General features: G+C 50.4%; 1 protein-coding gene across 1 annotated transcript in view; it reads right to left on the bottom strand.

Moving 5' to 3' along the window:
* The window catches only part of LOC121353829 (schwannomin-interacting protein 1-like), a 35,489-nt gene extending 17,417 nt beyond the window's left edge, over window positions 1–18,072 (bottom strand). The window contains exon 1 of the mRNA XM_041467989.1: window positions 17,821–18,072. Coding sequence (XP_041323923.1) covers window positions 17,821–18,072 — 252 coding nt within the window. The remainder of the gene's footprint in view (window positions 1–17,820) is intronic.
* Window positions 18,073–21,848: the final 3,776 nt, after the last annotated feature.

The raw sequence follows: 21,848 nt of genomic DNA, 5'->3' as shown, positions 1-21,848 counted from the left end.
AAAAAAAAAAAGACCTTTGTGGGATCATCACCCTGCCCCAGCTTTCCCAGCTTCCCACCAGCACAGACAGGCTGGAGCAGCTGTGGGAGGATGGATGGAGAATCCCTGGAGGCCCTGTGCAGCTGGGGCATGGATGGACACAACCCCCAGACCCTCCTCCCCAGTGCTCTCTCTCCCCTGCAGCAGTAGAGCTTAAAAAAAAAAATAAAATAAAGAGACTTCATTTAAAAAGAAAAAAAAATAATATATTCTGCATAAATTTTTAAGAGAGCATGAAGTCATCCTTGGTTTTTCCTGGATCTGCAGAGAATCCCATTCATGCAGACATCAAAATAAAAGTCCATCCAAATAAACCATCCCCACTCTGCAATTTGCTGCATAACCTTGGCTTTGTTTGGAGAAGGATCTGTGGCAAGCTAAAAGTGGCTCCACACATTACATAAACTCAAATTCCATTTATTCTGTGCATCACAAGGAAAACTCCCAATCCCTCCCCTCAATGGCACCACACAGGCTTCGTTTTCAGTGGGACAATTTCTAAAGCTGGATCAGAAGTGCTCCAAAGGGAATTTTGAGGAGCTGATGGTGAGGTCTGAGCCCACCAAGGATTCACTGCTGGGAACGGAGAAGGTCCAGCAGTGACCCAAAGTTTGGTGCCGACCTCCCCATTCCCAGGGCTGGAATGGATCCCCCAGGAATCAAAAAATGTGGAAAAATAATCCCAGAGAGAGCCAGGTTCACCTGCTGCAGCACTCGCTCCCAGGCAGGCTCTGCCCCCAAAATATGCAGCCAGCCATGGAGGTGGGAAAGGCCAGGAATTATCCCTGACTCTGGATTTGCTCCAGAGGTGGAAAAGGCCGGGAAGGAGGTGGGAAAGGCCAGGAATTATCCCTGACTCTGGATTTGCTCCTCTGCTCCAGCCCCATCTGCATTCCCCGGCAGGAAGGAAGGAGGTGGGCAGGCAGGTAATGATTAAAGCTGAGAGGGATTAAAGGGAGGGAAAGGCTCCTGGCAGCTTTCCAGCTGGGTCAGCGGGAGGCAGCGATGCTCTTGGATGAGGATGAACACGGGCTGCTGCTTCCCACGGAGCCACAATCCAGGGAGCAGCTCCTGGGACCCCCACCCCCCCCTTTTCACTGGGAAAAGAAACCCAGGGGCGCCTGCCCTGCCTGGTCTGCATTTCCTAACGAGGCACCCCTAATTTAAGGTGTCAGACACCACTTGGGAGATGATCCAGAGAAGTTTTCCCAAAGCTTTCCCCAAACCAGCTTTGGATTAGGAATGTGTGGCTCGGGAATCCCTGGAGAGCATCTCCAGAGGGGCTGACGTGTGAAACCCTGCCCTCCAAACCAGGGCTGGGCTCCCAGTCCAGAGGGATTGGGAAGGTGCTGCTCCTGGCAGGGCATGCCCTGGAGGTGAGGTGGGCACCAGGAATGAGCCAGGCCCGATTCCTGCATGCCCACAGGGCCTCAGGACACGGGACATGTCCTGTGTCCATCCATGTCATCCTGTGTCAATCCATGGCACAGGCAGCACAGACACGCAGGGAAAGAAACCTCAGCTTCACCAGACGCCCAAATTCTGCCGGTGAGACAATGGAATTGCCTTAATTATTCCTCTGCAGAAGGAGGAAATGATAGAGGAAATATTAGAAATATAGAAATTATAGAAAAAAATTAGAAAAATAGAAATTATTTTCCTCTACAGAAGAAGGAAACACCTGGTATCCCCAATTCTGGGAGATAAGAGAGAATGTCTGCTTCTGGGCTTGTATTTTTAGGGGTTTTTTTCCATTCTTTGCCTTGTCCCAGGGAATTCCCAGGCTTTCTGCTTTCCCTGGCTGCCCCAGCTCCAAGGAAATCATTAACAGGCGGAGGGAGGAGCACAGGGAGGTTATCGGCTCTCCCATCCTCATTCCCGCTGGGAAAACGCTCCTTCAAAGGGATAAAGGCGGCCAGGGAAGCCGATCCCTCCCATTCCCGGTGCTGGGAGCCGTGGGAAGGAGGGAGGGAGGGAAGGATGCCGGGTTATTACTCACAGCAAAGCCACATCCAGCCCTTTTCCCGGCGTTTTTGGCATTTCCCACATTTATTTTTACACACTCGTGTCGTGCTCTGATCAAGCCCAGCTGCAAGGGCTTCACCCACAAACCTTTGGAATGGGAAGGGAAAGAAGCAGGAGCAGCAGCAAGGCAGCCCAGACATGGAATTCCTGCTGGACACACCAGGAATGTTTTCCTGCCCACAGGCATTCCCAGAGGGGCCTTATCAGGTGGGAAGGTTTATTTTCCAGGCTGGTGTTGGCCAACCCACCCCGCTGATACAAAAGCCAGGCTCAATAAGTGATTTTTTTTATTTTTTTTTTTTTCAAATCCCAAAATAAATACACAGCTGGAGTGTGGAGCAGGTGAAAATCAGGGAGGAGTTCAAGAGCTGGGAATGTTTAATCTCAGTTTTTAGAGAATTGCAGGATCCATGAATGGCTTGGTTTGGAAGGAATTTAAAGCCCATCCAGCCCCACCCCTGCCATGGGCAGGGACACCTTCCCCTGTCCCAGACTGCTCCAAGCCCTGTCCAGCCTGGCCTTGGGCACTGCCAGGGATCTAGGGGCATCCTTGGGAAAATTCATTTCAGCCCCTCCCACCCTCCCAGCCAAGAATTCCTTCCCAGTATCCCATCTAACCCTGGCAGTGGAGTCATTCCCTGTGTCCTGTCCCTCGATCCTTGTCCCCAGTCCCTCTCCAGCTCTCCTGCAGCCCCTTCAGGCTCTGAGCTCTCCCTGGATCCTTCTCCTCTCCAGGTGAACATTCCCATCTCTCCCAGCCTGGCTCCAGAGGTGCTCCAGCCCACGGAACCCTTTGGGATGATGATCCTCAGGGAATCTCCCACCACAGGGAGAGAGACAGGGACCCAGCCCAGCCCCCAGCACTCCAGGATGCTCCTGCTGGGCTCCCAAAGGCTTCCCAAGCACAGCAAGCTTGTATGGAAGCAGGAATTATATCCAGCATCCCGGGATTTCAGCTCTATTTGCTGATGATTTCCTGGGAGTGAGGGATTTAGCTCCTCTTTAAGCCCAGTTAAGCTTTCCATGGGTTTAAATCCAGCAAGAAAAATAAAGAAAAAAGCGATTATTTTTAATCAGTTAATACTCGACATCTGTTGGAAAGGGGAGTATTTGTTTGGATTACATCCACGGATAATGCTCTGCACTATTCCTTTTTTACTGAAGGAAGGTGATGCCCAGGGCTTTTCCCTCATTTTGGATGTGTTACTCTGCTCCAGGTGGGAATAAACCTCCAGCAGGTTAAGGACCCAATGTCCTTCCCTTTTCCAAGCCTTTTTTACTTCCCTGGAACTTTCTGGAGTCCTTTACAAGCAGCACCTTTACAACCCCACCTGCAGCACCAGAGATGGGTTTGGGATAAAAACACACAACCCAACCAGGATTTTCCCTTCCCTAAAAACCTGGAGCAGAAGGATACAGCAATTCCCCACCCTGATTCAAACACTTCACAGGGAATTGCAGGGACTCATTTAAGCCACCCAAGTATTTATAACTCTCCAGTGATATAAAAGCCACCAAACATATGGAAAACAAGCAGATTTTTCCATGGAAGCCGTCCAGGAAGGCTCAATGGTACCACACAGGCTTCGTTTTCAGTGGGACAATTTCTAAAGCTGGATCAGAAGTGCTTAAAAGGGAATTTTGAGGAGCTCTGATGGTGAGGTCTGAGCCCACCAAGGCTTCACTGCTGGGAATGGGGAAGGGAAGGATCCAGGGAGAGCTCAGAGCCCTGCCAGGGCCTGAAGGGGCTCCAGGAGAGCTGGAGAGGGACTGGGGACAAGGATGGAGGGACAGGACACAGGGAATGGCTCCCACTGCCACAGGTTAAATGGGATACTGGGAAGAAATTCTTCCTTGTGAGGATGGTGAGGACCTGGAATGGATTTTCCTAAGGATTCATCATCTCTGGGAGTGACCAAGGTCAGGCTGGGCAGGGCTTGGAGCAGCCTGGGATAGCTGCAGGTGTCCCTGTGGCAGGGATTGGGATGGGATAACCTTTAAATTCCTTCCCACCCAAACCATTCCCTGCCTCCATCAATTTATCTCCAGCACTTCAGGAGTGTGGGGAGACAGCACAGAAAAGCTCCAGCTGCCTCCTTGCAATTTGATTTATTTCTATTGTTAAGAATCAACAGTTCTTGTGGAAATGCAGCATTCCCAGTGTGCAGGATCTATGGAGAACACCAGCAGGAAAAATCAGGTTTTATCTGAGCATCAATAAATCCACAAATTCCTCACTCTGCAGCACGATTTGGGAGAGGATTTGTAGCAAATCCCGTCAGCTCCCAACGATTTCCCCCAGTTTTGGCTGGCACACACAGACAGTGCAGAGCTGGCACTCCAGGAAAACAGAGGGATCTGCCTGAGCTGACCCAAGCCAACCTCACCCACCGCAGAGCAGGGACAGCTGTCCCCACAGAATTCCCAGTCCAGAGGAGCACAGGGTGTCCCTGCCTGCAGCTGCTGTGCCCCAGCTCATCCCTGTGCCTCTGCCAGGAGCAGCCTGGCACTGCCAGCCGGGACATCCACACCCGGCACGGAACTCCAGGGAACCAACTCCGCCTCCAAATCCCATTTTCTGCTCCAGCCTGGGCTGCACCGATGGGTGCTGGCAGCACCCATCCCCTCCCAAACCCATCTGGAAAAAATTCTCAAAGTTTCAGCTGTATTGATCCAGAATAAACCAAAATCATTAAAGTGACCCGTAAGTAACACCCTGGTCTGATCTCTGATAACAAAATTAGGATTTTTTATCAGCCCTGCTCAAATCCATGGGCAGCACATCCAGGCTTGTCCAGCCAAATTTCCCTATCCCTCCACTCCCATTTATTTGGTTTATTTTTATTTTTCCAATATAAATTTGCAATATTTGAAAAGAGATTTGAAAAATACAAATTTGCCCCCTCCAACCCCATTAAAACAGCAGCAGGGAGAGGAATTAATGGATTTTTCCAAGAGGGGAAAACTGGCCCAACAAGGGATTTTCCCTGAGCGTGAAGGACACGGTGGGACAGCAGGAATTATTTGGAAACCTTGCTGGATTGGGAGCACAAACAGAAATTCCACGTCCCCTACTCAACACTTCGGTTACTGCTCTGGAGAATATTTCTGGATGGAATACAAAACCCTTTGAATTGTGCCAAAATCCCTGGAATTGCAGGCTGAGGGAAGCCCAAGCTGATTTAAATCCAGGGGATTCATTAATTTATTAGTCCTGAGTGTGGTGTGTCCGGTGTGCTGCACCTGCATTCAGCCAACAACAAAGATCAGGTTATTAATTAGAAATAAAGCACTGAGCCAGAGGGCAAAATCTGGGAATGGTGATGGGATAATCCTACTGCTGTCCCTTCCAGCCCATCCATCCTTTTCTATTCCCTTTGTGCTTTCTGGTGGGAACAGCTGAGAGGCCTCATTTCTTTATGGCTTTATTTTGTAATTGTAATTGCAAAAGGGGTGGCAAAAGCCCAGGACTGGACTTGCAGGCTGAAAAAAATAAAAAAGTAAACACAGCATGCTACAAAGTGGATGTGGAATGAAAAAATGTCTTTTTAAACAGAGCCAAACACCAAAAATAGGAATATCCTGAGCCAAACAGGTGACAGCAGCGGCCTTTAAATGCCTCCTCAAAAAAGGAGTGACTTTGCAGGGACAAATCTTCCTCTGAGTCATGGTCAGGACAAAAATAGAAGGGGATTTTTCCCTCAGCTCTGAAGGCTGATGCCCATAACTCCATAGTTTTTGGCAGAAATCCACTCTTTTTGAGGGGCCTCCTTGAAATATGCACCAAAGGGTCCCCAAATCCGAGAGGTTCAAACCCTGCTGGGATCAGGGATTTTGGGAAAGATGGAGCAAACCCAGCTTGGTTTTTGTGGCTGGATAAGTGCAGGTGCAGCACACTGGACACTCAGGATTAATTAATGAATCCCCTGGATTTAAATCAGCTCTGTTCCCTCAGCCTGCATGGCCAGCCTGCAATTCCAGGGATCCTGCCACAATTCAAAGGTTTCAGATTCCATCCAGAAATGGCTTTTGGCCCCGGACCAGGAACTTAATGGTTGCTAAGGAGAGGATGTGGGATTTCTGTACCTGCTCCCACCCCAGTGGCATTTCCATGGAATCCCTGCTCTCCAGGCTGGTCAAAGCCCTGCTCTTCCTTCAGGATAATTTTCCATTTCCAGCCTTTAAGAAGTGGATGAAAAGATGATTTTTGGAGCTTGCCTCCCAACCCCAGGGTCACTGGGAGAAAGGAAAAAAATGAATCCTCTTGTCTGGAGCCACCTGGCTCACAAAGGTGATTCCTCCTCAACGGGTGTCACTGCCAGCTCCAAAAACAATTCCCTCAGGGATGAGAAATCCCATTCCTGCCTGCTCTAGACAACCACTGAGAGTGCAGACTCAGTAATTCAAATAAGACAGGGCAGGCACAGCAAGCAGGAGGCTGAAAAAAGCTAAAAATAACAGGATAAGCAAGGGTGGATCCCAGCTGAGCCTCATTAGTCATGGAGCGAGGGAGCTGCTGGTGGCACAGCAGCACCATATAAGAGCAAGAAAACAACTCTGGTCTCTTAAATCTCCTTTTTTTCCCTCTCCTGTTCTACCTCGGGCATTCTTTTCTTGCTCTGGCAGCCTGCAGCTTTTCCTGGAATCTTTCCCCAGGATGGAGATCCAGGCTGGTCCGTTTGAAGGTGTCTGCTGGCATCAGGCCAGTTTTTACAGACAGGCACGGGAGGGGTCATTAGAGGTTGGATTTGGGATTTTTTTTTTTTTTTCCCCATTGACACAATCAGATTGAGCCTTTGAGTTGAGCCATGGAGTTCCTGGTGGCAGGAATTCCCAGGAAAGGCAGAGGATTCACTGGGATGAGCACCAAGGTGTGAGCTGCAGTTTTATTTTGAGATGGAGCCACAGGACAGCAGAGGGATTGGGAAGGAAAGGGGGGCTTAGGCTGGGCTGGAGCTGAGCCTGGCTCTGGAACCAGCTGGAATTTCAGGAGAAAATGGAGAAAGGGAATGGGGGGCACCCAATCTCTGAGGCATGGGAAGGAAAGGAGGTGGTGATGTCTTGTCAGGCTGACCTAGAACAGAGGCTGGCCAGAGTTCCAGAATAAAGCAGGGATTTATTAAAAGGATCCTCAATGGATCCGCCTTGGGCAGCACAAGAGCCCAGCCAGGGCTGCAGCCAAGATGAACCCAAATGGTCCCAAAATGCACGAGCGCTCACGGGGTCTCTCCCTGGGATCAGCTCTGCTCCATGTGCATATTGGAGTTGTCTAATTATAACTTTAGGTTATGAAGTCTTACTTCAGAATCTGAAAAGTCTAAAAGCTAAAACCTGAGGTAGCAATGGCAATGGGAATACTGGGTGCTACAGCAGGGAATTCCAGCTCTGAAGTACAATGTAAATCTCCCTGCTGTGCTGGGAGCACAGGAGTGCTCAGCTTCTCCAAGGAATTCTCCTCTCCATGCTGGGAACAGCACACAGGGATACTCCTGGTGCCTTTCCCCAGGGAAAGTTTATTTTCCAGGAAACTGTTATTTCCCCACCAGCTACGTGCTTACAGATTTCCCTCCCCATCCATTCCTGGAACAACCAAAATCCTCTTCTGAAGCTGCAGCTGCTGCCTCGCTGACACCTCATCCCTGGGATTCCCTCGGGGATCAGGGCACGGAAAGCTGCGAGGTTGGACCCAGGTCTCCAACTGCTCCTGGTTTGATTTGGTTTGATTTGGTCCAACACAAACCCCAGCGTCGCTGAAAGCGTTCACAGGGCCTCGAGCCGAGTGTGGGATCCGCCAGGCAGCGCTGGCTCCGAGCTCCAGAGCTCCCAAAGGGCCCCGAGATCCCAAAGGGCTCCAGCATTCCCAAAGGGCCCCAGCATTCCCAAAGGGCCCAGAGCTCCCAAAGGGCCCCAGCATTCCCAAAGGGCCCAGAGCTCCCAAAGGGCCCCAGCATTCCCAAAGGGCCCAGAGCTCCCAAAGGGCCCCAGCATTCCCAAAGGGCCCAGAGCTCCCAAAGGGCCCCAGCATTCCCAAAGGGCCCAGAGCTCCCAAAGGGCCCCAGCATTCCCAAAGGGCCCAGAGCTCCCAAAGGGCCCCAGCATTCCCAAAGGGCCCAGAGCTCCCAAAGGGCCCCAGCATTCCCAAAGGGCCCAGAGCTCCCAAAGGGCCCCAGCATTCCCAAAGGGCCCAGAGCTCCCAAAGGGCCCCAGCATTCCCAAAGGGCCCAGAGCTCCCAAAGGGCCCCAGCATTCCCAAAGGGCCCAGAGCTCCCAAAGGGCCCCAGCATTCCCAAAGGGCCCAGAGCTCCCAAAGGGCCCCAGCATTCCCAAAGGGCCCAGAGCTCCCAAAGGGCCCCAGCATTCCCAAAGGGCCCAGAGCTCCCAAAGGGCCCCAGCATTCCCAAAGGGCCCAGAGCTCCCAAAGGGCCCCAGCATTCCCAAAGGGCCCAGAGCTCCCAAAGGGCCCCAGCATTCCCAAAGGGCCCAGAGCTCCCAAAGGGCCCCAGCATTCCCAAAGGGCCCAGAGCTCCCAAAGGGCCCCAGCATTCCCAAAGGGCCCAGAGCTCCCAAAGGGCCCCAGCATTCCCAAAGGGCCCAGAGCTCCCAAAGGGCCCCAGCATTCCCAAAGGGCCCAGAGCTCCCAAAGGGCCCCAGCATTCCCAAAGGGCCCAGAGCTCCCAAAGGGCCCCAGCATTCCCAAAGGGCCCAGAGCTCCCAAAGGCCCCTGGAATTCCCAAAGGGCCCCAGAGCTCCAAAAGGCCTCCAGAATTCCTGAAGGCCTCTAAGATCCCTGAAGGCCTCCAGAATTCCTAAAAGCCTCCAGTGTTCCCAAAGGCCTCCAGCATTCCCAAAGTCTCCCACAACTCCCAAAGGCCCCCAGCATTCCCAAAGGCCTCCAGAGCTCCCAAGGGCCTTCAGAATTCCCAAAAATATCCAGCATTCCTAAAGGTTCCCAGAATTCCCAAAGGTCTCCAGCATTCCAAAAGTCTCCCAGAAATCCCAAAAGCCTCCAGGATTCCCAAAGGCCCCCAGAGTTCCCAAAAGGCCCCCAGCACTCCCCTGGCAAGCTGTGGAAGCCCCTGGAATTCCTTTTGGAGCTCTCCAGCCCATCTCCTGAGTAGCAGCAATTCCAGCTGTACATCCCAGTCGTTCCAGAGAATGAAATGTAGGGATAACGAGGAAGGAGGAATTGGGAATGGAGAACAGAGCTATCCCAGAACAGCAGCTCGGGTTTCTGGGAATAACACACATTTCTGCTCCATGCCAGAGGGATGGGATGGGGAACAGCCCAGGAGCAGCAATGCCAAACTTATCTTGCAAAATATATTTATTTACATGAAATATGGCACATGGGAACAGGTGTAGAATGTGGGAAGACCTCATCCACGTGATTTATGGACAGCCTGGATTGGTATTTCCTGGGAATATGCACAATTCCTGCAGCCTCTGAGCAGGGAGAAGGGCTGCCTGAGCTCTGAGCAACTGTTTTGAGCCATTTAAATATAATTAATATATGGAAATATCAGGCAATTTGGTCACTTGAGGATGGATTCCAAGGAATTCCAGGAGAACAGGGGTCAAGGCTGTATCCATGATTTTCAGGAGCATGTCCTGATTTTCACCTACTCTGCCCTTCCCAGAAACAGACCCTTGGAAAAGGTCCTGGAGGAGTTTTTCCAGCAGGATGTCTGCCTGCTGCTCCCAGCAGCTCCCAGGCCAGCCTAGGGAAGTGCCAAGCTGGGAATGTTCCTCTCAGGAAAAGGTCTCTTGCATCTTTGCAAGGCCCAGCTGAAAGTTGCCTTTCTGCTTTTAAACCGAGAAATAATAGATGAGAAAGCAGCAGAAGAAAGGAAAGAGCAGCTGGGATGAGCCAGGAAAAATGCTAAGAGCTTGGTTATATTATGCATTCATGCAAATGCAGAACACTGAGAATTCCACATGGAAAAATGATTCCCACAATTATTTTTTTCTGAACTCCTAAGAGCAGTTGATGATCAAACACCTGCCAGGCCAAGCAGCCAGAGCAGAGGATGACCCTGGTACAGAATGCTGCTATTTCCCCAAATCCCTCTTTAATAAATCCAATATAGGAATTACATGGAATAAAAAGTTTGGATTCAATTTTTAATAACTCACTAAAAGCATTTGGATTCCCCAGGGGCCACGCACACCAGCAGCTTTTGTGTGCATAAAAAATCCAGCATTTTAATAGAGTTCTCTTTTATTTTTTAACATTGCCTCACCATAGAGGGGATTAAATCTCAGCCTGGCACTTCTCTTTCCTTGGAAATCCTATTTCCTCTCGGATTTCCAGAGGAGCAGCAGGAATAAAGGGCCCTGGGTGTGATTTTCTCATTAAAGGAGATCTATAGATCACCGAGCTGCACTCCCAGATGGGGGCTATAAATAAAATCTCCCACTCTGGTGACGCAAACGGCTCCCCAGGGAAAGATGAGGTGCCCCAAAATGATCCAAGGGCTTGGAAAAGCTGGAAAACCTCCAGGGAAAGAGGGATTATGGAGCACCTCATGTGAAAGGATAATTGGAAGAGGGAAAATCATTTCCCAGTGAGTCTATGGTAGCAGGATTGATTTCAGAGCCAGAGCTGGAAGAGAGATTTTTAAATCTTTTTAGTTCTAACTGAAGAAATTCCTACACAAAAGCAGAATTATTTGGGATTGAGGAGCCTGAACACACCAAATTCTGCTTTTCTCTGCCCCCTCAGCAGTGTTGCTGTGCCCAGAATCCCACAGGGATTCCTGGATCTCGGTGGCCAGCCTTGGAAAACATTGAACCGGGCAGATGATGGGATTATTTCAAACAGCTTCATTTTTATAAAATTAAATTAATACCTACAGTGAGACATGGGGAGAAGCTGGGAAATCACATTTTCTCCCAGTGGGGATTACACACAATTTTGGTGAATTACACTGGGATTTTATGTATCCTTTCCAGAGGTTTTCTACTCCAAAAAGTCCATTTTCCCCACTAAATCTGATGCTCCCTTAAAGCTCCTTTGGGCTGCAGCACCTCATGAGGAGATGGGGACAAAAATTTATGTCCCTGATATTGATTTTCCTGATTTTTTGCTGTTAGGAGTAGGAGTAATGGTGCTTTGAGCAATTTCTTCACAGCTTCTACACAAACTTTATAAAATAATCAAGTGCTGCACCTGCTTTTCCAACCAGTTAAATCCAAACCACCTTAAATCCAGGCAGAGAGGAAGAAGGAAATAAATCACAATTCCTGCAGTTCTTATCACTGCTAAGGCAAGCCTGCTGCTCACACAAACAAAGTCTGTGAGGGTGTGGGGGGCATTCGGAGCATTATTTAGAATATTTTAACAAATCTTTAAATACTTAAACAATATTTAAGTCATTTAGAATAGTTAGAACATCCCTGAGGTCCCTGGCATTTCGGGGTCAGCACAATCCTGGTTTTCCAGTGCTCCTCAGCAGATCTTCAGCATGGTTGGGGTTGCACTGAATAAACCCATTTTCCTCTGGTTTTTAAATATCCTCTGCTTACAATTTTTCCCTCCACGTGCACCTGGATTTTCCACAATTCCAGGTGTTCCAGACACCCCGTCCTACATCCATCCTCTCCATCCACAGGGAAAATAACAGGTTTTGCACAGCACAGGGCAGTTGTGAGAATTAATCCCCCCCACCTTGCATTTATCCCACTTAATAAGCACAGAATATTTGCCTAAGTACATAATTATTATCCTGGGAAATCAAAATTCCTGCTGCCTGCTGCTATTCCAACCTGAGACACTTGGGTTCAAGTGGGAATTTGAAGAATTAGAGGAGGGGTGCAAGGCTCTAGAATCTCTCTATTAAAAAAAAACATAAAAACACTGTTCTGAAATATTCCAAATTTTGCTTGGCATAAAGGGACACTCCTCTCCTTGGAAATCTTTTGGATTTCCTACTTGTGATTCCCAAACACCAAAAATACTCATTTACAAGAAATTTACTGATTTTACAGAGCCAGATCACAACAATGATCCCTTAGCATCACATTAAAGGGAGATTTACTGCTGCCTGCAACACAATTAGTGCCAGAAAAATCCAACTTTTCCAGCTTTTCCACATCCCCCAGGAAACATTCACTCACCAACCGACTGGGCTCCATCACCTGGAGGAATTCACATTGTGGCAGCACTGGGATGAAGGAGAATCATCCATCCAGGCAGAATCCACAGGCTGTTCTCTCCTGTGGCTGGCACTTCCTTTAAGGAAAGGCTCAGCAGCAGCGATGGGAATCGAGTTTTTCCTCAGGATTTTTAATTCTGGGAGTTTTACCTGGCCCGGTTTGGGAAGCAGCAAAGGCTCATCCCTCCAATCTGTGGAATTCCCACCAAGCAGCTCCAAAATACCTCTGGATGTTTTCCCAGGGAATGGCACTGCTCACTTGGGCAGGACCAGGAATCTCCCAGCCAACCTTTGAGCTGGGTGCGCAGTGGCCAAAGTCCAGGGCTCTCCTGAGCCACCAGGAGCAGGGATGGAGCATTCCTGCAGCTCATCCCACCCCAGGGCACTGGAACAACTCACAGTTACAGCTTTGTCCACACTCAGAAGGTTTGTTTTCCATGTCAAAGCCTCGCAGCAAATTAAGTGCCCTGGAGAAGCTCCCTGATGATGGAGTTCCCTTTTCCCCTGCCTGGGAAGGAATTTGATGCTCAGATCCAGCAGGGACAGGAGCTGTCAGGTGGACAGGGAAGGTCTGGCTGAGCAATGACAGAAATGCAATTTCCTGCAAGCAGAAATTCCCACACTGACAGCTCCTGGCTGGAGAAATTCTTTCCAGGCATTAATCCCTGGCTGTTCCCTGCTCCCATCCCAGACATCATCACATCCCTGGGGAGGAGGGAGCTCACACTTCAATCAAGCAATGAAGGCTCATTTTAAGTGAGACCCAACCCACTGCCAACCTCCAAGGCAGCATTTGCTCCCTGAGTGTCTGGGCCAGCTCTCCAAGGTGGATCAAGGCTTTTCACCAAAGGTCTGGGCTGGATCCCAGCCCCCATTCCCGAAAATCCTGCTGCACCAACACTCCCACGTGGCTTGAACAAGCACCTGTTGGCTCCATTTCTCTTCTCCCTCGTGCCAAGCTGGTCCATACATTTCTCCTTCCATTCTGGCTGCTCTGATCCATGAAAATCAGGTTCCTGCCCATGGCCAATTATGAAATTATTTCAAGATTTTAGCTTTGAATTAGCATTAGTTTCACATTTTCAGAGAGACACAGGGAAAAAAGAGGTATTCACATGGTCCATGCTAAATTCCACCCTGCAGCTTGTGGAATATCCTGGGTTAAGCCTGAAGTCTTTCCACAGAATCATTAAGATTGGAAAAGCCCTCTAAAACCATCAAACCCAAAAATGAATCCACCACCATCATCTTCACTGTTAAACCACGTCCCCAAATGCCACTTCCACACTTTTTGAACACTTCCAGGAGGTTCCCAGCTGCTTCCAAACACAGACCTGAGGCTTTTCCACCCTTCCCAGGGTGAGCTCAGGGCTCTGGGTGCTCTCTGCTGCCTTCCAGGGTCGCTCCGTGGGCAGCCAAGGTGGGACAGCTCCGAGGGCAGCAGGAGCACCATGCCCACCTCCAGAGGCTCAGCACAGCCTGGAGGATCAGCAGCCCATGGAAGGACACAAATGTAACTTCCTGAAGCACTGGAAATGCGGGAGTCCAAGTGTCTGGACAGATGTGTGATTCCTTGGGTTCCCCCCCACAGGGATGGGATAACCACCATCCATCTGTCTCAGCACAGGCAGGAATGTTCCAGGGATGAAAAAATAAAATCCAGCACATCCTTCCCCATCCAGAAAGCTCCTGCAGAAATCCTGGAAGCTGCAGGGATGAACTTTTAGCAGCACTGCCTGCACTAAGCCTTGTGGGCAGCAAAATTCCTTGGGCAATTCCGTCGCTCCCTCCTTGCCCAGCCTGTCACGGCAGAGTCTGCCTGAGCCACCTCCCCTCCTGCCAGTGTTTCTCTAATTGACTCCAGAATTTGCAGATATTCTTCCCAGCCAATCCCTCCTATTGATTGTAATTATCCTCGGAGAGGCAATGGGAGGAATATTAAAGCCATTAAGGCTGATTTGGATTTGATTCGAGCCATTAGAGACACAGCAAGCGGAGCCTCGCCGCTTCCCCGGCACCTCCACGGCTCCTGAGGGCCATAAATCAGCCCGTGGCACATTTGGTACCACTTTGGATGCAGCCAGGAGTTGAGGAAAGGAGGAAAAATGGAAAAAAAAAATGGGAGGGGGTGGCTTCCTGCAGCTGGGTGAGGAGATTGAGCCAAGCATCTCCACAGCGAACCTTCTGAGCTCCAGGTGCCTTCAGGAAAGAGGTTTCTCCTCTTAGGTGGAGTCCAGAAAACTCCAGAGTCACCTGACACAGCCCACCAGGCTTGGAGGGACCTCATCCACTCAATCCAGCTCCAAAACCAGTCATTTAATCCTTTTTGGGGCAGGAATATTCTCCATTTCTAGACAGCACCTGCCCGCCTGGCCCCAGGGAGCACTGCAGTCAGCCTGCCCATGGACATGGGATATCCAGGATGGACCCATCCAGGGCCATCCCACCCCGCTGGGCCTCTGCTCCTCTCAGCAGAGGGGCTGCCAGGGCCAAGCAGAAGCTGCCAAAGCCTTCCCAAATTTCCTGGTTGGAGTTTTCAGGCACCCCCAGGCTGTCTGCAGCCTTGGCCTCACACCCCCCTGGGAGGTGAACAGCGGCCCTGATACCAGCACTGATATCATTAACATTCCCTTTCCTGCCCACTGATGTCATTAACATTCCCTTTCCAGCCTTTCCCACAACTCAGGGCACATCTGTGCAGCCAAGGATGTCACCAAAGGTCCCTCCTCAATTAAAGGTTCCATTCAGTGCAGCTCTCCCAGCCCTCCTTGCATCCAGCCCAGACCCTCCTGCCCGGGAAACTCCTGAAGTGGGGCTGCCTCAGGAGTGGGAATTTCCTTCTCCATGGTCAGTGTCCCTCAGCACAGCCCTTGTGACATGGTATTTTTTGTTTGGACTTAGAGGTTTATTTGTTTTAATTTATGTTACAGTTTTAGAAGTCGTGAGTGTTACAGTATTCTATTTGAACAAGGTAAAAAATGGGGATGTGTTTCTTTTTATAAGGTTTTTTAAGGATAAATTGTTTCATTAAGAAATGATGTTTCAATTCTTTTTATCTTTAACTTAACTAATTATTTGTGTTTTGTAATGTGGATTTTTTTATTTAATTACATAACATTACTTAACCTTATGAAGAAGAAGGATAAGAAGGACTAGTTTCTGTTTTAGAATTTTTATCTGTTTTTATATATATTACTATATTTTAAAACTTTAAACTTCAAGTTTTGTACTATGTGGTATTATATACTTTTATATAAACTACACATTTAACTATTAAACTACACATTTGTAATCATTAACATTAAACTGCACATTTATTATCTTAGTTTTATTGTTTATATATCTTTATATAGTTTTATATTTATAGAGTTTTTATTTATATATTTACTTTTGGAACTTATTATATTGATATATTTAATAGATATATCCTTATTCAATTTTATTGATATATTTAATTGTGGATTTTATTATATGCATATATTTAATAAATATATATCTATATTTTTATTTATATATTTAATTTTGGAAAATTTTTCTGGGTCAGTGTGGCCTTGCAAGGGCCCAGCACAGCCCTGGGAATTGGCAGAGATCCCTGAATCCAGGTTGGGATGCTCAGCCAGGGATCCCAGGGAGAGCCCCAGGGAGCAGCACCTGCCCCTGAAGGGTCACTGCTGTCCCCTGGGGCATGGTAAACCCCAAGAAAACCAGGTCCTGACAGCAGAAAAACCTCGATTTTAATAATCTTAATAAATCATCTTAATAAAATCATCTCCCTCAAACATCTCTCTGGATTCCTGGGAGCAGCAAGCAGCCTAGGAGACCCTTCCAGCCCGAGCTGCTTCCACACCCACCCCGATTCCCTGTCCCAGCCAGGCCTGTCCCACTGGAATCCCCCTTTTCCTGGGGTTTCCAGCAGGCAGAAGGAGCAATCCAGACCATTTCCCTGCTTTTGCTCCCTGGCTGCCTCCTCTCCACCACTGCCATGTTTACAAACACTTGGGCTTCCAGCAGGGCAAGGCAAGGGCTCGTTATAAACACTGAACCGCAGGGAAACGTCAGGGGCGGGAAAACAAAAATAAAACCAGGGATTTTCATGTCAGTCTGGCTCAGCCTGGGAGGTTTTGGGGACATGCAGCTCGTGGGACATGCTGGGTGCTCACAGACACGGCCAGGGAGGGACAGGAGGTGCCTTGGGGACATCAAACAGCCAGGAGGGGAAATGTCCCTTCCCAGCAGCCCTTCCCTTTGATCCCGGGGAGGAAGGAGCAGAGCTGAACACCTCTTCCTCCTCCTCACCCTGGGAGCCAAGGGAAGGGAATCCTGGAGCAAAGGTGCCTCCAGGAGAGCTGGGGAGCTGAGCAAAGTCTCTCCAGAGCCACAAACACTGGGAAAGTCACATCTGCAGGGTGGCAAACTCCAGCTCCTGGGAGGGAAGAGACCTGGAGCTCAGTCCCAGCCCTGGGAGATGCTCTGCATGCCCGGGGCTCCTCTGGGTGTCCATCCAGGCTATTCCAGCCCTGGATCTGCACAGCAAAGCTCCCAGCCCAGCTCTGCACGGGACAAGTCAGGGCGTGAGGCAGCCTGAATTCCTTCCAGGGCCTCTGTGCCTGCAGGAGGGAACGGGAGGATGGAGGAGGAAAACCCTGACAGGGGTAGAATTCCTTAGGTGACAGCTCACCTGGTTAAGCTCATGCCTGGAGGCAAAGAGTTTCCAGCAGTGCCAGCAGACCTGACCAGATAGTGCTGGAGGAATCAGCTCCCAAACCACAAAAATGAGGTGGGTTTTTTTTTTCTTTTTTTTTTTTTTTTTCCTTTTTTCCAGGCTGAGTTGCTGCACAAATGACTGTAATTAAAGCTGTTACCTGTCAGTTCCTCAAGGCACTGAGGCTCCGGTGTTCAGGCTTTGGAAAAAAGCATCCCTGCATGGCAGCAGTCCCACTCATCCCTCAGCTTACTCATCCTGCCCAGCACCCACCCAGATTTGTCACCAATTAGTTGTAATTCAAGGATTCAGGGGGAAATCCCCACCTCCCTGAGCGAGGTGACTTCACAGGAAGTTAGGGCATGGAATGCCTTTTAAACAACAAAAAAAATCATGGAAAAAAATCATGTGTGCCAGAGGCAAGGCCACGGGGCACGGCTGGTGAGGCACACAGCGTTCCTCAGGCATCCAAAGGCTCCTGCAGAGCTTCCAGAGAGGTTCGGTGGATTCCTTCGGAATTCATGCATTATGGAAGAGCCTCAGCCCTGCCGTGTCACTGGTGGCTGCAGTGCTCCTTCCTCTCTCATCACTGCAGCTCAGAAGTTCTGTGCAATTCCCAAATCTCCCTGAATAATGGGATCAGGCACCGATTTACAGGGGTTTCTGTAAAACGGCACCGGGGGTTCATTGTGGCTGGCAGCAGGGCCTTGGGAATGTTCTTTCCCTCAGGAAAGGAGAGCACCCAGCGCCAGCCTGGCACCGCTCCCAGCCTGGGAAAAGCTGATATTCCTTGGCCTCTCCAAGGGACCCAGCTCTGAGACAGCCTGGTGGTGGCACCAGGCTCCTGCCGGGGACACCAGCCCCTGCCACATGCCTGGAGCTGCAGGGAACCAGCCCCACCAGTGCCCAAGGATGCTCCGGGAAAGTTGGAGAAGGGCCGCAGCGGCGCCCATGGGCGGCCGGGCAGCGCGGCGGGGACGGCGGGGACCCCCCGTCCTCCTCCTCTTCCTCCTCCTCCTCCGAGTCCTCCAGCGCCGCCAGGTCCAGGCTGCTGGGGGACGGCGAGGACTTGCCCTCCGAGCACGGCGTGGCTTTGCTGGAGTTGGATTCCGAGCTGGAGCGGCTGCTGCCGGCGTCGCTGCCTAAATCCATGCCATCCTCCCGGGAATCCTGCCGGAGAGAAGCGGAGGGCGGCCGTGTCAGGGATGCCCGGAGCGCTGCTGCCCGCCGGGCACGGGAAACGCCGGCCCGGGGCCGCCCCCGCGCTCCGGAGCTGCCGCCGGCGCGGGGCGGCCCCGGGCGGAGCGGGCGGGGGCGGAGCGGGGCCGGGCTCCGGCTCCGCCGCTCGGGAGCTGCGGGAAACGCCGGCTGGCGGCAAGGAAACACCGCTCCGACGGGCAGAAAACCCCGCGTTCTTGGTATTCTGTTCGATTATTCTTGGTTTGGCTTTCTTTTTTTAAATTGGAACTAAGATATTAGCTGATGTTGTTGTAGTAGCTATTGTAACTAATTTTTTTTGTTACGCAAAAAAAGGATTTATATTTAAATGTTACTCTTTATTCCCACAGTTGTTGGGTCGGGACCATCCCAAGTGATCCCAAGCAGGCTGGTCGGAGAATGGATCAAAGCAGCCCGGAGGGAAGGGGTTTGGGGGTGGTGGTGGAAGAGAAGCTCAGCCTGACCCGGGCACGGGCACTGACAGCCCCAAAACCCTCCCTGTGCCAGGCTGATCCCAGCGGGGGCAGCACGGGAGGGGGGATTCTGCCCCTCTGCCTGCTCAGGTGAGACCCCACCTGCAGAGCTGCCCCCAGGTCTGGGGGCTCCAGCGGATTTAAGGTCCTTCCAACCCAAACCATGCCATGATGTTATGGCTGGGTTTGGGAGGAGGTGACATCGTCTCTGTGTGGGGCTGTGGGTGACTGCAGGGAGTCACAGCGAGTGACAAAGAGTGACATCCTCCCTCCCACGCCCTGAGGGACCACAGGGACCCACCACAAATCCCTGCTGCCACCCTCTCCCCTTTTTTCCTTCTTTAAAAGTAATTTAAAGTAACTCGTTAAGAGTCTCCTATAAATAACTCCGCTAAAAAAAACTAATCTAGTTTCTGCATTCTGGGTCACCGAAGCCAAGTTTAACACGCAAATGTTCCCATTCCCAACTCCACGGCAAGGAGACCTTTTAAGGCACTGTGGTGAAAAGGGAAGCATCAATCCCATGGATCAGGAGCTGCCACACAGGGTGTGGGAGATGTGGCAGCAGGCAGCTGCCCTCTGGTCCTGCAATCCCAACCCTCTGGGTATGGAGGGGCAGAGTTCAGGGCCAGGGGAGAACCAGCAACCCTTAACTGGAATATTGAAACACTGCAATAACCTTGGGGTCACCCACGAGAATCAAAACATCTCTGTGTTATCCACTCTGTCTCCAGCAGAAATCCAAAATATAATTCCAGCCTGTCCCAGCCACTGGGAGGAAATGAACCCTACCCCAAGGGCAGCACGGGGAGTTAAAAATGAAAGGTTGTGCAGGTGGGGAGGTGGCCAAGGCACAGACACCCAGGGAGTGGGCACAGCTCAGGGGCAATCCCCCTTCGAGGTTCCCCACGGCCTGAATGGTCAGGAATTCCTAAGGGATGAGAAGGAGAGGGAACTCCTGGGGCTGCTGAGCTGCTCCTCCCGGGGAGACCTGGCCGGGCAGAGGGAGGAGAGGGGTCTCCTGTGCCAGGTCTGACTCCTCATCCCCCTCCTGGGCAGCAGCAAGCGGGGAGGGGCATCCTGGCAGCCCCGGGAGTACCAAACCCCACCAACATCACACGGGACAAACACTGGGAACAGGGCACGGAGGTTTCAGTGTCCTGGAGCCATCCCCTCTTCTCCTTGTGGCGTGGGAGAACTCAAACTCAACTTCAAACTCATCTTGTCCCTATCCCAGGCTGCTCCAAACCCCATCCAGCCTGGCCTTGGACACTTCCAGGGATCCAGGGGCAGCCCCAGCTGCTCTGGGTGTTCCATCCCAGCCCTCCCCAGAGGGAGGAATTCCTTCCCAAGGCCCCTGTGGCAGTGGGAAGCCATTCCCCATTGCTCTGCCCTGGTTAAAAATCCCTCTCCAGCTTTTCTGGAGGAGACTCTGACCCCCAGGCAGGGCCTTGGAGGGATAAAGTGATACACAGGGAATATCACAGGGTTTATTTGGGATTAACCTTTCCCTTGAGGTGTCTCCTCCAGGTGCTCAGCCCGGATTATCCCAATTTTCTCTCCTGACCCCCAGGAGCAGCTGAATCCCTCCCTGTTCCCAGCTGATCCCTGCTTCCCTCCCAGGCTGCCTGGTGGCTGAAACTCCAGAAAATCAGGAACTGCACAGTGCAGTTTTAAAAATAATCCCAGCAAATGGCAGGAAGGAGCAAAATCCTGGAGATGAATTACATGGGGAAGAGGTTTCACCACAAGGTTGGGAGGGGGTGGCATTTGACACAATTTGTGTGGTGCAATTCTTTATTTGGGGCTGGTTTAACGTCACCACCAGCCTCAAAAGGGAATTTTTGCTGAGCAAAGGAGGAGCTGCCTCACTGCTCCCAGGCTGGGGACAGTTTGATTTATGGGATCTTGGCTGGGGAAGTTTCTTCCCTTCATCATGACTGCACTGATAATGTTTTGTGGAGGACAAGAGCGCTTCCCTCTCCTTGAATTTCCCGGTGTGGAATCTGGAATAGCATGAAACCAGTGGCAGGCAGTTCCCAATCCCAATTTTCCCGTTTTAGTGGGATAAAGCTGCTTCAGCCTTCATTCAATTCATGCTTTAAGGTGCCAGTCCTTGCAAATCTCTCCCTGCTGCCCTGTCCTCAGACAAATTTGTTTTCTTACAAGGTTTAACACATCACACATGTGCTTTTTCCAAGTTTCCCTTTTTTTTTTTCCCCCCCCCACTGCAGACAGATCCAATCATTTTTGACCTCGTAGTAAACCCTCCTCACTTCTAATTATACACAGGGAACATATTTCTGCTCGACCTGCTCAGGAAGGAGCCAGCTCTTGATGCACAAATGGCATTTCTCTCTTCCACCAACCCTTTCCCAACACCATGGAAAACCTGGGATTTGTAGGAATTTTCAATTTTTTGTGAACACAAACCCTTGGAGATGAAAGAATCTGGTTCACAGCTCTTTTATTCAGTGCAGAGGAGGTTTAATACAAACAAGGCTTGTGGGGTTGATTCTGAGGCAGAAATATATCACAAAAACCAGATTTTTATTCTCTTCCTGGTGTTGGTTTCAAAGGCAGTTTGCTGATTATCATAAGATTTAAATGGATTCGATTTTTCTATTTTGGCACTGCTGTAACCCCATTCTAAAATGGGTTTCTTGTGTTCTCTCCTGCTACATTGCAGAAGTTTTTGGGTCAGAGAAAGAGGAAATCAGGAAAATCACAACCACCCTTAAAACACCATAAATGCCTAAATATGGGAACATTTCTGCCAGCTGGGTGTTTATCCCAACACCCTCATGTCCAGCCAGAGCTCCCAAATTGTGGTTTTACTTTAAAACTGGGGTTTGGGTTTTTTCCTTGAACTGACTCCCAGAGAGAGCTGAGCACTGTCCCTGCCCAGGTGGGATTTGCCAGGGAAATGATGCTGGGATAAAAACATCCTCGGGATAAAGCAGGAAAGGGAAGTTTCCTCTGAACACAAAGAGTTTCCCTTTCCTGAAAGGAAAAGGACTGCCCTGAGATCAGGGCACGTTTCCTTTTCCTGCTGCAAGCCCTCTGTGAGCATTCCTGGGCTTTGTTCATTCCACGGGCAGGAAAAAGCTGCCGGAGTTCAGCTGGGAGAGGGGAAGGTGCCCCTGCCCAGGGGACTGGAACTGGATGAGCTTTAAGGTCCTGTCCAACCCAAACCATTCTGGAATTCTGTGATTTGATGATTCTGGGATAAATATC

This window comes from Pyrgilauda ruficollis, unplaced genomic scaffold (genome assembly GCF_017590135.1).
Source record: "Pyrgilauda ruficollis isolate IOZ18807 unplaced genomic scaffold, ASM1759013v1 scaffold21, whole genome shotgun sequence".
NCBI classification, from domain to species: Eukaryota; Metazoa; Chordata; class Aves; order Passeriformes; family Passeridae; genus Pyrgilauda; species Pyrgilauda ruficollis.
The sequence above is the reverse complement of the archived record's forward strand: the minus strand, read 5'-3'. Positions and strand labels throughout refer to the sequence as shown.